The sequence below is a fragment of the Syngnathus floridae genome, chromosome 15 (assembly GCF_059516105.1).
Source record: "Syngnathus floridae isolate MCC-2025c chromosome 15, RoL_Sflo_1.0, whole genome shotgun sequence".
NCBI lineage: Eukaryota > Metazoa > Chordata > Actinopteri > Syngnathiformes > Syngnathidae > Syngnathus > Syngnathus floridae.
Window position 1 is genome coordinate 12,968,108 of NC_142427.1, and position 15,455 is coordinate 12,983,562.

The window sequence follows — 15,455 nt, forward strand, 5'->3', positions numbered from 1 at the left end:
GCCTGACACATTCTACAGTTATAAAAAGAGAGATGATTGGATATGTCTCTTGAGAGGGAGGGCAATGCAATTCCAGCACGGTGCATTTTGAAGTGGAAGGATTTGACTTAGTTTTGATGCATCATAATTTATCAGTCAAAACCAATTTACCATTCCAATCGGTTTTCGTTACATCCCCAGTACGCAGCACACTCAGACCTTGTCGATGACGGATTATTACGTCATGTAGGATGCAGCCGGTCCTTCGAAGCCCTGGAAGCTCCACCTCCCCGGGCCGCGTAACCGGAAATTACGTCATGTAGGAGGCAGCCGGTGACTTTGGATAGGTCTTCACTTTAAGCTCTTTTAAAATGGCGGCCGCCGTCGTCCGAGGTTTGGGCTCCGCGTTGTCCAAAAATCTCCGTGAAATCCGAATTCACGTCTGCCAAACGTCCGCAGCCAGCAAGGGAACCAGGTGAGAGCTCACGCATCCCGCGGGCGACGTTTGCACGGAGACCTAATAGCCAATGTTCCGCTGTCCTCACCGACCTGCTATCGTTCAGTAGCTAGCTTAGCCTAGCCGCGGCTCTCCAGTCTAGCGTCAAAGTTGACGCCACCTTCCAAACCGCGAGCCATTTTAGAGAGACAATGCGATAGATTTTCTTCGGTTACTCAAAGTATTTAGAAAATGTCATGTTGTGCAAGTGCCATAAAGATTCTCCAGCTGGCCTACCAAAACACGACTGGCGAGATATAGAGCAGTTTAGTGTGTGTGTGTGTGTGTGTGTTGGTCGGATCACGTCAAATGGAACAGTCTGGATCTTTGAACTGGACTTGCCAAGGGCAATCATGAAACAGCCTCGTGAACCGACAAGTGGCCCCCGTCCCCGCAAGAGGTGCAGCACTTAACCAATTATTTGGCTACAAGGACGAGAAGTTGATGACAAACTACATCAAACTTAAAATTGTCCGAATCCTCGGATTTGGAACCTTTCCCCCAAGTTTGAAAGCAGACTAATAATCTACTTTGGAAATTGCCATTGGTTTCGGACACTCTGTGGACCAAAGCAGAAACTAAATCATCCTCAATGAATCGACAAAGGATTTAACAAGTTCGTCAATTCATCCTTAGTTGCGGCCCGATTCTAAAGTTGTACGAGCCGAGAGCAAGCTCTGAGACCGATCAAACATATCGGTGATGTTTGTTTGTTTGTTTGTTTAATTCAAACCTAAAAATGAAGCTGCACTCAAAAAGTCATCGTCCATCTTGCTCGTATGTTGTGCCTTGCGCATTGTGACCGCTGTCTTTGCTTTCCAGAGACTTTGTGGAGCAGCACTACGTGGCTCTCAAGCAAGCCAACGCAGACTTCCCCATCCTGATCAGAGAATGTTCCGGAGTGGAAGCCCGGCTGTGGGCCCGCTATGGTGAGTGGCCGCAAGGCATCGCGGGAGAGAACATTCCTTTGGAAGATGTAACGATTTGCGGAATCAGTGGCAGCGTGCTTTTGTAACTGTCACTCGTTTCACTCCAAGTCCGTTAACCGATTAATCGGCAGATGTATTTAAAAAACAAAACAACCCCGATGAATTCATGATTTTCACATATTAATACAACAAAGTCAAAAAACGTTATATTGCTATTTTGGCTTTGTCTTCCGTAGTCGCCAGTTATTGTTATATTGTTTATGATATTTAAAATATAAATACACAATAGTTTGCCAATTTTCCAAGCGCCAACACTGTTTGCACATCCGTGTGGGAATCTTCACTGCCTCGAGGGCCTCAGCAGACTTTTCAGAAGGAGGGCGCGGTCGCCCGCTGCCTTGTGAATGAAAATGTGGAAAAGCACCCAAGTTGTGGAGCACGCCGCGGAAGCAAAAAGCCGGACGGCTATTCTGCAACGTTTTCTCTTTCGTAATAGTTTGACATCGGGTGCTCATTGGCGCAAAGTCCATCCATATTAGGCCTCAGTCGGCTTGTCGGTTCTGCCCCAAAGTAGTGCTTTGACGCCGGGCTTGTTGTCTGTGTCTACCGACAGATTTGGGGAAGGAGCGCAGCGTCTCTCTGGACAATATGTCCCTTGACCAGGTGGCCCAAAGTCTGCACACGCTGGCTCAGGCCAAGCCGTGAGACACCTGCAAACCCCCCCCCCCCAACCCACACACACGCACAAACTCGCCGTGTCATGTACTGATGTGAATAAGAAAAAAATGCGAGTGGATATTTTTTGGTTGTACATGTAAAACTAGAATAAAATTCAGCCCATTGAGTTGGACGTGATGGATGACAAAAAAACTACACTGACTTGGGTGGCACCAGCTGGTCCTGGTGAACCTTCAGTAGAGGGCAGCAGAGCGTAGCGTAGCGTAGATTGCTTTTTCTGCTCTGGACCGGACAAACTCATTTTCACGAATGGCGTACGTATATGTGGTGTTGTGATTCAACACCCAAATAAGCTACCCTTATTGCTCGGTGATCTGAGCTCAACCTATTGATTGTATTCAGGAAATTGACAATACAAATTTATTTCTATCGTGCATTATACAACAGCTGCTAGACATTTAACAATGGGAAATGCACAGACAGTGAAACTGTCTTAATTGACTCAAAACACCGATTGAGATACAGTAGCAAAAGAGTAAGTTTAATGAGCTTATCAATGCCACCCTAAGTAATGAGTCATTATTAATAGACAAAATGTTCTGTTTTGTTTCTGATGCCTATCTGTTTCTCAAATATATATCACTGTATGTGGAGAGACTTCAAAAATGTAATTTTTATCTGAAATTCAAATGATTACTCTTTTTGAACATTGACTTGAGGAGCACCAAAATGAACTTTTTATTTTTGTAACGTTTGCACAAGTATTTACAGCTATCGACAGCTATGATAAATATTTGAAGCACATGCCCAGAAGGTTAAAACCGTTGGCAACAAGATTTATTGCCAAAGGCTCTTTTGTCATTTTAATATTCACACAAAACCTTTATTTTGACATCCACACTTTTTGTCAGAGGTTTCTACTAAGGGGGAGGGGTGAAAGCTGATGAGGTCACAACAGAGCAGCGACGACATGAACACAGAAATAAATGACACGGCTTCCTTCCTCCCGCCAAGGGGCAGCGACAACTGGCCGGCCAACCTCTTAGGTCACCATGTACTCCTGGCGCTTGTTGAGTCGAACCTGGCACAGCGCCACGGCGCCCACCGCCACGTAAATGGCGGCGGCGATGAAGCAGTTGATGCCCACTTGGCTGTACAGACCGTAGATGTTCTGAGGAGGCTGTTTGCTGCGGAGAGACAAAGGGTGACGTCACTTCCCGTTGCCAGACCTAACGGGCTCCCGACACATTGCACCCGTCTCAATTGCAGACTTCTCGCCCATGATATGGATGGAAATGGAGTGTGGAGGAAGAGAAGGAGGAGGAGGAGGAGGAGGTGGGCGGGCAGGCAGGCAGGCGGCACTGACTCGTTGCGGATGTCCTCCTCTGTAAACGGGACGTCCTCAATGAGCACGGCCGACTTGGCGCTGAAGAAGATTCCCAGCATGGCCTGAAACAAACAACGTGGCCAAAAAATGACCCGACGCCACCGGAGAATTGTCTTTTCATCGCATCGCAATCCCAGCTAAATGATCCATTCAAGGACTTTCACAATAGATTCTCCTTCGCCATTAAAACAAATTGCTCAGTTGACAAAATTGTCAGCAATATGCCCCACTTTCATTCTGAACAAAACTTTCCAATAAAAAGCACGACTTGGACGCTTTCACAATCATCCACTTTCAAGGTCCGATTTGACACCGAGGTATTTTTCCAAACTGGCGCCGCCATTCTGCCACTTCCTGTTCTCAGAAGGTCACGTGAAGACGGGGGGGGGTCACGTGATCACGTCACAAGCCCAAGGTTTCGTCTATAACCTGGAGTCGAATGAATGGCACTCATAGAAAAGAGCATACGACAAAACAAAAAGAAAACGTCAGAGGAGAAAGTTGCGTGCCTCTCACCAACATGATGACGCCCCAGATACTGATAACGATGCCGCACGCGGCCATCTTAGGGCCGCAGAAGAGCAGCGACGGCATCCTTCGCGTTCAACCCTCGCACGACACGACCAAGACGACGAGTGTTGTTGCTCTTAATGGACCTTCGACAACAGCTGAAGAAGGAAGGCCAAGGAAGGGAGGACGAAAGGCAGAACGACGGCCGAGCCGACGCAGGCTTCGTGTCAGCTAATCTCCGCGAGCTCGGCTGAACTCGGCAATACTCGGCCAGCATTGGCTTCTTGCTCGTCTTCTGTTGGTGGCGCATTACCGCCACCTACGGTTGGAAGCGTAGATCGATCAGCATTCACATGACCATGATGCGTCCTCTTTTCTTGTTTACGGGAGATTAGTCAGTGAAGAAATAATGTCAAGGTTCGCAGGATTCCTGATTTTGGCCGTCTGCCAATTCTTAATTTGGAGTAGAATTTAGGCGTTTACCGTTTAATATGTTAAAAGTGAATTTACACAAGATTTTCGACACCTCCTCAATTCCACGTGCCAAATGGGCCCTGATTTCATTCTCATAAATACGAGGGTTTTGTTAGAGACATGAATCTATTTGTCAAGATGCATTTGTGGTGGAACCTCTATTTTTCTTCAAACGTTTAATCACTGATCGTGTTCATGTAGTGAGGACAACAATCGATAGGGGGCGTCAACACAAGTATTTTACTCCGTTCACGATCATAATGTAGTATTCTCTTCTACTGTGTTACACTAGTTATGCTACACGTAGAACGCACATGCATGCATATTTATACTGATTAAATACGCTACATTTTAAACACGTCAGCACAATTACAGTATTTCGACTAACGTACACATTAAGCACACTGCTAGCAGCATAGATAGAAGCATAGATGATAAATCGTATCGCACTCGTGCTCACTGCTTGCTTACATATTACATTGCACTGACTTCCTGGTGATATGACCCTTGAACCCACATGCGAGAACTCACTTTTTTTTCCCACAGCGTGAGCTTCTGCCGCAGCAACCATAAAACTGCGACTGTACTGCGTGTGTGTGTGTGTAGTCCAATGATTAACTTTTACAACCATGTGGGTGTGGCCCCAGAGCAAATGACATTTTTTCTCATAGAATTTGATATTGGGTTTTCTCTCTTTTTCATCTTTCGTCTACTCGATAACCATGGAAACAACAATGACAAGATGTCGCATCCACATAGCTTCATAGTCATAATCATGATGATATAACTATGTTGTAAATGTGTCATAAAAATGTCATAAAGAGCATGTCATAAATGTGTATAAATGTCCTCAATACATACAAGTGTGTCATAAATGTGTGTATGAGTATGTCCTGAATTGAATACATGTAATAGATGTATCCAACTGTCATAACCGCATCGACTGTGCATGTCCATCGTGTGTGTGTGTCACGAATGTTAATATTCTTTGAATATGTATACATTACAAACGTATCTGTACAAATGTCAAATATTTCATAAATACGTACTCATGTTTTTGCATATGCAATATGGGCAAAAGTTAGATCTACATCATCAATGTTTTGAAATGTGTAGAAAGATGTCAGCATTGATTGACAAGGATCCAAATGTATTAAGATGCCATGCATGCAATTTGAACATACTGTAAATTTGTAGAAATGTGCACAGGATGTTCATGAAGTGTCTTTATATATCAAATAAATGTATTATGCATTAAATGTTTTTTTTTTTTTTAACGAATCCCTCATAAATGTGCTTAGATATAGTCTCTATTGTGAAGGAGATGTGCCCAAATAGACGCAAGAAAGTATAGCACATTGATAATTCTGAGTTCTTTCAATTTGTGTTTGTTCTCAAAGGCTACACAATGTGGCGGCAAACGAGCGGCGCCCGCGTTGGCGTCCAAGATGAGATGGCGTCTGTCAGCAAGGAACATGGTCATTTTGTGCCATTCGAGGACGACATAACGCCTGAACTAAGGTCAGACGCATACACGCTCGCGCATAGACACACACACACACACACACACACACACACACACACACACACACACACACACACACACAGTCGCCATCTTGAATTGCCAAAACAACCAATTCTGCATCAAGGCCACGAAGCCAGCTCGCAGGCAGCCATTTTGTCCCGATTGTTTTGCACCTGTCCTGCGTGTGAGCTCGTGTGCATATGTGTGTGAGCATATGTGTGTGTGTGTTTGACAATTTATGCATGTGCGTACATAGCTGCATGCATGGCGTGAGCATATGTGTGCACGTAAGAGACAAAGAGAAAGGTCAGGCAAGTAAACATTGGTGTGTCTCCGTGGTGAAAACCTTTTATTGTCATCATCCTCAATAAAACTTTATGGTGGGCGGACAGGGGAAGCTCCGCCCACTTTGTTAGCATGTAAGCAGCTATATCAAAACGCCACGGCAAGTCCTGATCAAATCTTGGCGCTCTCGCTATTTTCCAATTTCAAGCACACGAAAGAGGCTTCAAATCAAGGTGGCTGTATTCACACGGGCACACGTATGCACTGGCACGCGCCTACACTTGCGCGTGAACACTCATAAGAAACACGTTAGATAACCACCTACACACAGCTACAACCAAACACTCACCAGCAATGGTGACTTTTACTAATATGCCAAGAGGCAAAATGGAGCAAAAGACAAAGGTCTTCTGCACACAAAAGTCATGCAGTGGCTGTTGAGGTGTGGTGTCCAAAGAGCAAACACAATGAAGGATCCTGCTATCTGGGTGCGCGAGATCATATAACTAACTTGCTGCCGATAGAAGAAAAAAAAAAAAGGAAGGGGGTGGGGAGGGGGGCCGGCTAACCATGTTTTTGTTCATTTTACTTTTGATACAAACAATCTGAAGAAAATCCAAATGATTGACATGTTTGGCATCGCCGTCACGATTGCTGGTGGCCTTTCGCAAAGCGCTAACCAGCAGACCAATCAGGAAGGGTCTGTGATAAAAAGAAAACACACAAGTGCTTGCAAAACTTGAAAATGCTAATGTTGCCCACAAATAGCATGTAATACAGTGAATTAACTGTAGAGCTGTTGTAGTGTCAAGGTTTCACAGCATTAGCCTATGTTGCTAACCTCTTGTCGCACTGATAAATAGCATTTGCTTTATTAGCTCTGCACTCGGTCTCAGCATACTAATGTTCCAACTGGTTAAAGCTGAGCTGAGACGTCGTCAACCTCATGGTCACTTAGCATTAATATGCTAATTTAGTTATCTGCCAGTCCACCATCAAGATGACAGTGTGGTAATGCAGTGAAATGCTAGCCTCACCGCTACTTAGCATCAGAATGTTTATGTCGCTAACTATTGTTTTTCTTTTCAGTGTCCCGCCGACGTCTTCCTTTGTGGTCATCGTCGCCACGCATTGTCGCCGCGGTCAAGTCACTACGGGGAGGCGGCTTTAGAAGAATAAGCACAGGAAGCAAGCGGGTTCAAAACTCTTCTTTGATGCTGATGGACAGCGAGGACGGCGACACCAGGCCGGACGGAGACACCAGGCCGCTGCTGCTGCTGGTCACCATGGCGACGCTGCCGGAGGACGACGAGGCGGGCTGCTGCTGTTGCTTCTTCTTGCTGATCTTGCGCTCTTTGGCACGCCGGTTCTGGAACCAGATCTTCACCTGGAGGCCACAAATAGGTAAGTGAACACACCTGTTCCCCAATCTCATCTGAGATCTTGTAAGTTGGAACACGCCTGAGTCACTTGACAACGAGCTGGTGGACTTGGCCATTTGAGCCTTTTTTTTTTTTTTACTACGTGCTGCGCTCACGTTTGTTGCCCGCCAGCACTTTTGAGCAGAATGCCGGCCTCACCTGTCGCTCTGATAGAGTGAGGGCGCTGGCGAGCTCCGCCTTCCTGCGGATGGTGATGTACTTGCTGTAGTGGAACTCCTTCTCCAGCTCCAGACGCTGGTGGTCCGTGTAGACCACACGGTACTTGTCCTTTGTCCGCGTCTTCCCGTCTGCAAGCCCAAACTTCCTGTTAGCGTTTGGCACGCAGGAATTCACGTAGTATACCTGTCTACTTCCCGTTTGGCACCCAGAAAGTCACTTTTGTCAACTTGCTGGAGCATGTAGTACTCAGGAAGACGTCCTTTCGGCCATGTCAGATTTGGCACTCGTGAAATGACTCTGGTCTGCTTTCTGAGCATTTACTATCTTTGTACTACTTATCTTGCTGTTAGCGTTAAGCAAGCAATTGCCTCTTAGCTTTTCAGCACCCTTTCCTGTCAACCGTCTCTTAGTATTAGCACTCGCAGTCCACTTCCCGTTAGCGTTCGTTTGGTTCGGCCGAATCCCCAGCGCTCACTCAGTCCATCTGCTACGCATCAGCGCGTCGTTAGCGCGCCGTGATTGACAATTAATGCTAAACACACACAGCCCACACTCAGCGGCTCCCAATCAGCAGATGTCTTGTTAAAAAGTCCCAAGAAAACAAATACAAATAACTCCTCACCTCACCTGCATTCACATGTGCCCTTCTATCTATCTGTCTATCTGTCTGTCTATCTATCTATCTATCTATCTATCTATCTATCTATCTATCTATCTATCTATCTATCTATCTATCTATCTATCTATCTATCTATCTATCTATCTATCTATCTATCTATCTATCTATCTATCTATCTATCTATCTATCTATCTATCTATCTATCTATCTATCTATCTATCTATCTATCTATCTATCTATCTATCGAACATTGGAAAATGTTTACACACGGTATATACTCATCCGAGGTACACTCTGAACTGGTGCCACTCAGTCGTCAATATTTTTGTCATAGATGATGTCCACAATTATAAACGTAATTTCGGCTGTTTATTCAAGAATGCTTTTTTTTTTTTAACATAAAAACTACATTCTAACTATTGTTATGAGTTATAATGGTGCTTATATGTTACTGCATCATGATGTAACTAATCACACAGAAGAATAACAATTAGTTAACAATATTGTTTTTTGTTTTCAGAAAACATGATGAATTCATTTTTTAAAGATGACAAAATGTCATTCTGAGAAGCGTAAATTTAACAAAAATGGAAAAGAAGAAGAGAAGCGAGGCCTTGGTTTTCCCCTAGTTCATCAGGTTTTCGAGCCATTTTCATTTTTTTGTGGTGAAGTTTGAACGGTAAAAGCTTGCGCAAGACGGATTATACCATTCAGCGTGTCAACAACAAAAAAGCAATCTGTTGCTCAATCTAACCCTAATATGAATATAAAATATATTGCTGTAATTCACATTGATTATTGTTATTATATTATGGTGATGATGCTGCTGCTGATGGAAACCTGACGTGCTAGAGAAAAGAAAGGGCATATACAAATCAACGCCAAACAGTCATGAGGAAAGTTTACTTGTGTTTCTTATTGAAAGTGTAAAAATATGTTAGAGTCATTAGTATCAGGGTTCCATAAGATGTTTTCTAAATAGATAATAATAATAACAATAATGATAATAATAATAATCTAGACAATAGTCTCAATTTAGAATGATTGTAATTATTATTTTGCCGATAGTATTGCCACTTTGTATATAAATACAAAATACAATAAGAAACTCAGAGTGACTTCATTTAAATGTGAAATTCAGACGACTAATAGGAACAATAAAAATGATGACGATAGTGCACTCTCGACTTACTGGGGTTGGCGAGCGGCGTGGAGGCGCGTCGAATCCACTCGTAGGCGTTCCTCCTCTGCGGGGATCCGGTCGAGCCTTGCCCGGCCGATGCGTTGAGGGAGGCGGACAGAAGTGTTGGGGGCGGTGGCGGCGGCTGCCCGGCAAACTCTGGAGGGCTGAAGCCAAGGTTGGGGCCTCCGGCGGCCACGTAGTGGTGCGCTGCCCACTCGTCACGGGTGGGCTGCACGGGGTGAGGAGGCGGATGAGGGAGAGGAGGCGGAGGCGGGGCCGGGTAAGCCGGGCTCCAGCCGGCCCCGCTGCCGGGTGCATTCTGCTGGGCCTGCAGGTGGGGGTCTGCCGCGAGGCCGTGAGGGGGGTGGGGGTGGGGGTGGTGGTAGCCCGCAAAGTCCGAGTACTGGGCCGGGCCGGGCATCGGAAAGTGTTGCGGGCTGAGGCCGAGACCCGGATGTCTGCTGCCGGGGTTCTGGTGGTACATGGAGGGGTCCTTGTCCAGCTGCAGGTAGCCCACGTACATGTTGGCAGGTGGGTGTGGGTGTGAGTGTGAGTGTGAGTGTGTGTGTGTGTGTGTGTGTGTGTGTGTGCGTGTGTGTGTGTGTGTGTGTGTGTGTGCGTGCGTGTGTGGGTGTGGGGAGAAGGCAAGCTCCCTCCCTCGTTCGCTCTCTCGCCTGACGCGCGCGTGTGGCCGGGCCGAGTCCGTAGGCCCGAGCGTCTCCAACTGCTGCCCCCCCTCGCGCACCTCCGCGGCCCCTTATAATGCTGCCTGGTCACGTGGCCGACTTTATTGCGCTCACCTGCAACCACATCCCCCTTCGTCCATCCCTCCCTCATCTTGAGCATCCGCACAAGCCCGGGAAAACTTTCAACTTTGGTAGTGCCGCTATACGTTTTCATGAAACACAGGAAAACCAATTCATCGCTATAATTTCAACAAAGAACATATCTACACACACACTTTACATGCATGAACAAAGAGCCCATTCACTCTGACTTTGTATATAACAAAAAACTTTACATGCATGATACATATGATCGGCTGCTGCAATGTGTGTCATTAGTTCCGACGTGTCCCCAATAGCCATGAAAAGTCAAACGTTGCATGCCTGCCTTTTTTTTTTATTAACCGACTTTCCAATTTAACGACAATTGACGTTGATATTTTGTTTGATGTATTTACCCCCAAATTTAAAATTTTAAAATCCATTTCATTAATTCAGAACATCTATCGTTTATTATTGTATCATTTGTTTTCATCTTGTAAATTCAAATAAGACAATTCATTTTTTCATTCGAGATGTTCAAATCTAGTCAAACTGATATTTTTAGAAACTCAAATGTTTTTATTTCAATTTTTAGAAACTTCATCGCCCACGTTACTGTTTTGATAATTCAGGTAATTAAAAGCATATTGCGTATTTTTTCTTTGACATTTTTGGGAGTTGCACACTCAAATGAATTGATCAGCAAACAGGAGAAGCTGTCAGAAAACGAACAAAACAGATCAAGCGAAAAATGTTAGCAGAATAGTCTCAAGGTCACACTTGATGTCTTGTTTTGAGAGTTTCAGTAAAAGGAAGGAAAAACAATTGACACCGTTCTTGACCGCACGGTCTCGGTTGTCCTTTTGAAGCGTGTGAAATTTTGCGGCGGCGACCAGTCATTGTTGACGATTTATGGATTTACGAGTTTAGCTTTTTATTGTTTTACACTCATGGCTTTTCTTTGTCTGAGGCCCAAAAGAGACACTTTATTAGGTACACACACACACTATTCACCTGTGTGTGCGCGCGCGCGTGTGCATGCGTGTAAAACACCTAATTTATCTCCTGTTAGTGGTGCAATTAATTTGTCGTACTTCAAAGGAAAGCCATCAAATTTAGTGCCGCTAATTATTTTATAAACGTTAAAACAAATACAAAGGTATATGAAAGTCACACACTTTTTTCACTTTTCTCCGTTTCTACCTAAGTATTATATGTTAATCTTTGACATGCTAATAAAATTATCAATATTCGTCTTTGATGTAAAAACATTTTATAAAGTTGCGTTCAACTGACCAAACATACAATTGTAAAAACGGTTTTAATTAATTAAATTATACAACATATTTTTTTAAAAATCAAAGTTAAACTTTTTATCATGACTATTATTAATATTATTATTTTTTTATCGTTGTTGTGGGTGGGCTCCAGCATTTTGACGAGATGGGATAATTACATCATTTACAATAATAGCAATGATAAAAGCAAAGATAATTGTAAATTCAATAACAAAAATATATAAACGCCTTATCGATATATGTGTTTGTTTACTGTGGTCATACAAATAAAAATGATCTTTTAGGGCTCCAATTATTTGAGTAAATTTTAAAATGGGCCTTTTGGCTTGACGAAAGAGTGAATCTCGATTTAAAAATGAAAATAATCAATTAAAAATATGTTTGTAGGTCATAAGGCGCACCTGTGTTTTTCTGGACATCCATTTTCTGTCACCTGTCGTTCTCAAACATTAACCAAGCCAACATGGCTGCCGTCGTAAAATCTTTTACGACCTTTCCTACTCCCCCCCCCCCCAACTTTTTTTTTTAAGATTTTTTTTTTTTAAAGTCTTTTACAACCTCCTTGACACACTTTGATGCCGCTCACCGAGAACGTTTGCTTTAACCCTTGAACTGGTGCTGGTTTATCTTAGTTTTTTTAGTTTATCGTACGATAACGGTTTCGGAATACTGTATTTTATTGCAGAACCCACCCGGCCCGCTGAACTGTCCAATTCGGCCCGCGACCGGATTCCATAATTATGAGGCTCAAAACGAAAATATGCGTTCCACACTTAATCAACTAAAAACAGCAACAACGGAAATTGCGAAGGCTAAAAATGCCTTCAGTTTTATAACAAAATTGAAAATAAAATGTAAACATTAAAAAAAATGAATGTCATGCCAAATTTGATTTTTTTAAATTTCCTTTATATGTTAGGATCCGGCGCCCAATAAGATTCTGGCCCTCCGACAAATATAGTTTACAACCCCTGGCTGTATTGCATGATTGGACGTGTTGCGATGCTCCTCTCTCATGGTCAAAGATAAAAAGACGCTAAAGTCAACATACGATGTTGTAAGCTGCAAGTACAAGTGAGATCTGGTTTGGCTCTGATCTGATCTTGATTTGGGTCTGGTCAGGTTCTAATTATTTTCTTTGTTAGGGTCAACAGTTGTCGGTCGGGTATAGTTTGGTTGAGGCGTCCTTTGTTGTTTGGCGCCCCTGTGTGGTCACCTGTGTACTGCAGGTTTCACACGCTGAACACGTGACGTCTGTCCGTGGAAAACAATGACGGAAACCACCATTGTTGATTGGTTCATTGTCTTGCTCATATTAATGTCTGGCGCCACTAAAAGTATGGCCATTGACAAACTGACACAGACGTAAACGTGTAAGCCGACCGTATTACTGTAAGAATTTATGAGGTCATTTTGGTCATTATCAAAAAAAACTTTTGGAAAATGTCTCGATCAGTACTGAAATTTAACTTTTATGAGCTGCTTTTGTTACATTGGTCCAAACAAATGTACCTTTTGTTGCCCAATGCTTTTAAAACGACGTTTCCCAGGGGTGGTTGCTCGAGTTTTTCCGCGGCTGTGTATCGTCTTGCATCCATCAATTGTTTCAGTCATTGATCTGCCCTGCCTCCAGTTTTGTTTGCACTCATTGCTTTCGATACCCTTTGGACTAAGGGGACTAACTAACTGTTCTGAAATGAAAATGTTCTGAGAAAGTCTACGCGGCATCCCAAGTGCAACCCCGTCGTCATGGAGATGTCATTGTGGCGATGACGTCGTCACGGCGTCTGTTGACTTTGGTTTTCAATGTGAGCTGTGTCAGAATGTTGCTGAGACGCATGGTCATGCGTGTTTTCTCTCTTTCTTGACTTGATTTTCCAGTGACATCATCCGACCGTCTGTTCGCTTTTCTAAATATGTCAAAGAATACAATGAACCCGAGGTTAGCGCCACTGGAAAATGGCGCACTCTACATAGTATATCGGATTGATTGTTTTTCTTTTTTTCTTTCTTTTCGGTTGGGACCCGGACATGATGCAGCGAACCGAGAACTGCCGGAGGGCAAGAACCTGCTGCAGGGCCAGGACCAGCTGGATAAAGCTGGTGGAAGAGGACCTGCTCAGAATCTGCTCTTAAGTCAAGCTTATTTCTACAGCCCTCAATCACAGAAAGGTCTCAAAGGGCTTCACGTGAGCACAGTTGAGAACGAGCAACTGATGAAAGACAAGGTGTTGCCCACAATCTGCTGGAGGGCCAAGACCTACAAGGGCCTATCAATGTCTGCTCAAAAGGTTTTCCTCCATTTTTGCTTTCCAGGTCCACTTGAAGCTAACGCCGGTCTCCTCAATATCACCCAAGTCATTTCGAGGCTGACCCCGTTGCGGGACGCGGACACGAGGACAAGGACTCGTGCTGAATATCGGCCGTCGAAGATGTGGTGATGATCAGAGGAAGTGAGTCAATATTCGTTCATCGCATCAAGTCGCCTCATTTGTGGTGTTTGTCTTGCTAAAAGCGCGCCGCCACGCACGAGCAGCGGGTGGGACCTGGCGCTATAAAAGTCTGCCTGGTGGCTTGCTCGTCCTTGCACCTCTCAGCTCCTCTTCATCGTCGCCCTCTTTGGACCCTGCTGGTAAGCCCCGCCTCCTCGCGGCCTAATACACAGGTGTGCGGGCATGACGTGCATCGCCTGTTCAGCTGCCCCGCGATGGCGTCGTCCTGGCTTCGGGCGATGATCGTACTGGTCCTGATGGCGGGGTCCTGGCCCGCTGCCGCCGTCGACCCGCAGCATCTGTGCGGCTCGCATCTGGTGGACGCCCTCTTTCTGGTGTGCGGAGACCGCGGCTTCTTCTACAACCCCAAGAGGGACGCGCACCCCATGCTGGGTGGGACAGACTCCGCCCTGCACGTGATGTCATCACGTGCCGTGCTATTGCACAGCGCGCGCACAGGCGATGCACACATAGACACACACGGTGTCGTTAATGCTGCTCGTGACCTGACGACGTCTTGGCTTGTGTGATGTCATCATGGCGTGGTTTGTTTGCGCATGCGGCCAGGTTTCCTCCCGCCGAAGGTTGGCGTGGCAGCGGGCGGCAACAAGGAGGCGGTGGAGCTGGCCTTCCAGGGCCTCCAAGATCATATGGAGGTGTTGGTTAAGATAGGCATTGTGGAGCAGTGCTGCCACAAGCCGTGCAACATCTTTGACCTGCGGAACTACTGCAACTGACCGCTAGCCAAAATAAATTGACATTATTTTTTCCTAAAAAAAAAAGACTTTTCTGAATTGACAGAGGTTTGAAGATGGCGTTGGATCATTTTATTTCTTTTTTTCTTCAAAGTGCTGTCTTGAGATAGGAGCCACCAGACCTACAAGCTTTTTGATATACGAGCTGTTGTTGGGCTGATCGCTCTGACTTGAGAGCCCAAACTCGAGATAAGAGCAATGCATGGTTGCACTCAACTTATCTCACTTGACAATAAGCAGCAGTTTGGTAAATTGTGAACTCTTGATCACAGAAGAGGTTTCAAGTTGTTGCTTGCCAATCAGTTCAAGTTGATGGTAACATTAAACAAAAGAAATGACACCAAATCTAGCTATACTTGTTTATTTTTTATATTTTATTTTTACTAGTTAAATCGATTCCATTCAATGACATTCATCTCCGTTTTTTTCTTAATAGTTCCGGGGCTACTTCGGTTCGATAATCCTGCCGTGTGAGCC

General features: G+C 44.7%; 4 protein-coding genes across 4 annotated transcripts; 2 read left to right on the forward strand and 2 right to left on the reverse strand.

Annotated features, from left to right (window-relative positions):
• The first annotated feature begins 285 nt into the window (after nucleotides 1-285).
• On the forward strand, nucleotides 286-2,248 carry ndufa2 (NADH:ubiquinone oxidoreductase subunit A2). Its single transcript, XM_088397840.1, has 3 exons — nucleotides 286-454; nucleotides 1,298-1,404; nucleotides 2,018-2,248. Exons 1-3 carry the CDS (start codon nucleotides 351-353, stop codon nucleotides 2,107-2,109), a joined length of 303 nt encoding a protein of 100 aa, XP_088253966.1. The 5' UTR covers nucleotides 286-350; the 3' UTR covers nucleotides 2,110-2,248.
• A 548-nt stretch (nucleotides 2,249-2,796) lies between these two features.
• Nucleotides 2,797-4,285, reverse strand: LOC148386850 (ribonuclease kappa-B). The gene is made up of 3 exons (XM_088397839.1): nucleotides 3,986-4,285; nucleotides 3,449-3,531; nucleotides 2,797-3,269 (listed from the first exon to the last, which is right to left on the reverse strand). The coding sequence occupies exons 1-3, from the start codon at nucleotides 4,061-4,063 to the stop codon at nucleotides 3,125-3,127; spliced, it is 306 nt and encodes a 101-aa protein (XP_088253965.1). The 5' UTR covers nucleotides 4,064-4,285; the 3' UTR covers nucleotides 2,797-3,124.
• A 1,567-nt stretch (nucleotides 4,286-5,852) lies between these two features.
• On the forward strand, nucleotides 5,853-15,342 carry ins (preproinsulin). The gene is made up of 6 exons (XM_088397842.1): nucleotides 5,853-5,974; nucleotides 7,353-7,667; nucleotides 13,772-13,959; nucleotides 14,048-14,363; nucleotides 14,429-14,616; nucleotides 14,791-15,342. Exons 5-6 carry the CDS (start codon nucleotides 14,439-14,441, stop codon nucleotides 14,958-14,960), a joined length of 348 nt encoding a protein of 115 aa, XP_088253968.1. The 5' UTR covers nucleotides 5,853-5,974; nucleotides 7,353-7,667; nucleotides 13,772-13,959; nucleotides 14,048-14,363; nucleotides 14,429-14,438; the 3' UTR covers nucleotides 14,961-15,342.
• cdx1b (caudal type homeobox 1 b) lies at nucleotides 6,593-12,168 on the reverse strand. The gene is made up of 4 exons (XM_088397836.1): nucleotides 12,133-12,168; nucleotides 9,676-10,552; nucleotides 7,844-7,992; nucleotides 6,593-7,650 (listed from the first exon to the last, which is right to left on the reverse strand). The coding sequence occupies exons 2-4, from the start codon at nucleotides 10,187-10,189 to the stop codon at nucleotides 7,462-7,464; spliced, it is 852 nt and encodes a 283-aa protein (XP_088253962.1). The 5' UTR covers nucleotides 10,190-10,552; nucleotides 12,133-12,168; the 3' UTR covers nucleotides 6,593-7,461.
• Nucleotides 15,343-15,455: the final 113 nt, after the last annotated feature.